Source organism: Protobothrops mucrosquamatus, unplaced genomic scaffold (genome assembly GCF_001527695.2).
Source record: "Protobothrops mucrosquamatus isolate PMUCROS unplaced genomic scaffold, P.Mucros_1.0 scaffold18725, whole genome shotgun sequence".
Lineage (NCBI taxonomy): Eukaryota > Metazoa > Chordata > Lepidosauria > Squamata > Viperidae > Protobothrops > Protobothrops mucrosquamatus.
The window spans coordinates 1-2,912 of NW_015404484.1; the positions used below are offsets into that span (position 1 = coordinate 1).

At 55.0% G+C, this 2,912-nt stretch overlaps 1 protein-coding gene across 1 annotated transcript; it reads right to left on the reverse strand.

Annotated features, from left to right (window-relative positions):
• Window positions 1-10: 10 nt before the first annotated feature.
• On the reverse strand, window positions 11-639 carry LOC107301883 (GTPase IMAP family member 4-like; the record flags this gene model as incomplete). Its single annotated transcript, XM_015831049.1, has 2 exons — window positions 621-639; window positions 11-489 (listed from the first exon to the last, which is right to left on the reverse strand). Coding segments are annotated over exons 1-2 (498 nt in total), but the record flags the coding sequence as incomplete, so codon positions are not given.
• Between the last annotated feature and the right edge of the window lie 2,273 nt (window positions 640-2,912).

Genomic DNA, 2,912 nt, shown 5'->3' on the forward strand with positions numbered 1-2,912 from the left:
CTCCTTCGGCCTTGTTGTCGAAGGCCAGGTAGCGGTTCTCACAATAGGCCACCAGTTCCCGAAGCGAGACGTCTCCCTGGGCAATGGATTCCTCCAGAGTCGTGTATTCCAGGCGATCCTTGCAGGCGAACACAACGATCATATAATTCTTGCCTTTGTGACTGAACATCTCTTGGATCAGCCGATTCTCGTCCTTCTCCCCCTGGGTGAAACGGCCAGGACGCAGGACCCACAGAATGGCGTGGGGACCTGGGGGGCAGCACTTGATCGATTTTTTTACTTCTTCCACAGCTTGACACACCGGGACCCGAGTGTTGAAAACGCCTGGTGAATTGACCACCACAACCTTCCTGTCGTTCCACACTACCTCCTTTTGCCAAGTCATCGTTGCTGAACCAGACTTAAAGACTTTGCGCCCCAGGATGGTGTTTCCCGTCGCTCTTTTCCCGCTTCCGGCTTTGCCCACCAAGACGATCCTCTGATCAGGCCCTGTGACCCAAACGAGAGAGATGAAGGGGACCCGGTCAGCAGCGTACGGCCATCGCACCCTGTTCCACGTCACCCAGGACAGTCGCCCCCCCACCCCATCCCGCCACCCCGCCCCGGGCCCAAGACTTTACCTGCATTGTTTTCAGCCATTTCCAGACAAGTCGCACAGCGCAAATCTCGGGGTTGCGGCGTGACAGGTGAAATGGGATCAGCCGAAGGAGAGGCTGCCTCCCTCTGAGGTTCCCCCCTAGAAGACACAGGCGGGAATTGGAGGGGCCCCCAAAAGAGGGTCACCCCCTCCCCACTGCCCTTGAGGCCGAGTCGTCCTGTTCCTGAACCAGCTGGTGGACGCAGGAGACGGATACATCAGGGAGTTCGTACCCCCTTCCTGGACCCCTTTCCTGGATTCCCTTCCTGAACCCCTTTCCTGGACCCCCTTTCCTGGATCCCCTTCCTGGATCCCCTTCCTGAACCCCCTTCCTGAACCCCCTTTCCAGGACCCGCTTCCCAGATCGTCTTCCTGGATCCCCTTCCTGGATCCTCTTTCTGGACCCCCTTCCTGGACCCCTTTTCCTGGACCCCTTTCCAGGACCCCCTTCCCAGATCCTGTTCCTTGATCCTCTTCCTGGACTCCTTTCCTGGACCCTCGTCCTTGACCCCTTTCCTTGACCCCTTTCATGGGCCTCCTTCCTGGCCCCTTTTCTGGACCCCCTTCCTGGACCCTTTCCTGGACCCTCTTCCTAGACCCCCTCCCTGGACCCCCTCCTCCAGGAGTGTTCTCCCCTCTCTCACAATACAGCGATTCCCCAGGAAATCCTCGTCTTACGACACTTCCTTTCGTGACCGTGGCCTCAAACGTCATCCAATTGGTCAAACTCCCTTAACCAATGTCTCCCTTAGCAACGTAAATTTTGGGCTCAGTTATGGTCGGTAAGCTGAGGACCCCCCCTGTCGAGAGTTTGGTGACGGGGATGCCTTCCTCCGGCGTCCCGCACAGACCCCCAAAGGCGGCAGGAGGGCTGCCGGAGAAGCAGGCCGAACCGGAGCTCCCCCATGTGGCCGAATGGGGGAACGGCACACCCTCCACCCACCGACTGTGTTCCGGTTTCTGGACTGGGCCGAGGTGCCCCCATGGACCCCCCACTGCCCAGAGCAGGGGGGCAGGGGGAGCAGTCACAGGTTCCCAAATGGTTGGTGGTGGGGGGGGAACTTTCCTTTCGTATAATTAATACTTTCGTTGCCATGCAGGTCCTTTCGGTGTGAGCTGCAATCGATGCAGTCCCTCTCTTAACCCGCAGAGGGCGATGTAGGGTTGTGACTCTGTTTCCCCATAGGGAAAAGGCTGCCTTGGGTTTGGGTGTTGGGGACTCCTGGGGAGGGTTGGGGGGGGGGAAATCCAAAGAACTTATTCCCGTCCATCCGCGGAGAATAAGGGTCCCTGCTGAGGATTTGGTGGCCTTATCCATTTGGCTTGGAGAAAAGCCAGATGAGAATTTCCTCAGTTTACACACACACTCACACACAAACACACAACACACACAACACACACACAACACACACCACACACACACAAACACACACACAACACACTCACACCACACACACACACACACACCACACAAATACACACAACATACACACAACACACACAACACACAAACACACACAAAACAACACATACACCACACACACAACACAGACAACACACACACACCACACGCACACACAACACTCATACACACAAACACACATACACACCCCACACACAACACACACAACACACTCATACCACACGCACACACAACACTCATACACACAAACACACATACACACCCCACACACACCCCAGACACACCACACTCACACCACACACACCCCACACTCACAACACACAACACCCCCCCCACACAACACACAAACACACACAACACACATACACATAACACACACACAACACACTCACAAACCCACACACACAACACACCACACAACACACAAACACACACCACACATACGCACAACACACACAAACATGCACCACACACAGAGACAACACAACACACACAACACAACACACACACAACACACTCACACCACACATACACACACAACACACAAATACACACAACACACACACCACACACAAAACACCACACACCACACACACCACTCGCACCACACACACACAAACACAAACGACACACACAACACAAACACACAAAACACAACATACACACCACACACACAATACAAACACACACAAACACAAACACACACACACACACAGAGACAGCCCCGGAGAGGCTTTCAGGGAAGGAGGAAGGAAAGCGAAGATGATGATTCCACTTTGGAAGCTGCAACTGGATCCCGCAGGAAGGAAAGCCCCCCGCCCCCCCTCCGCTTCTTGCAACTCCTCCCCCCCC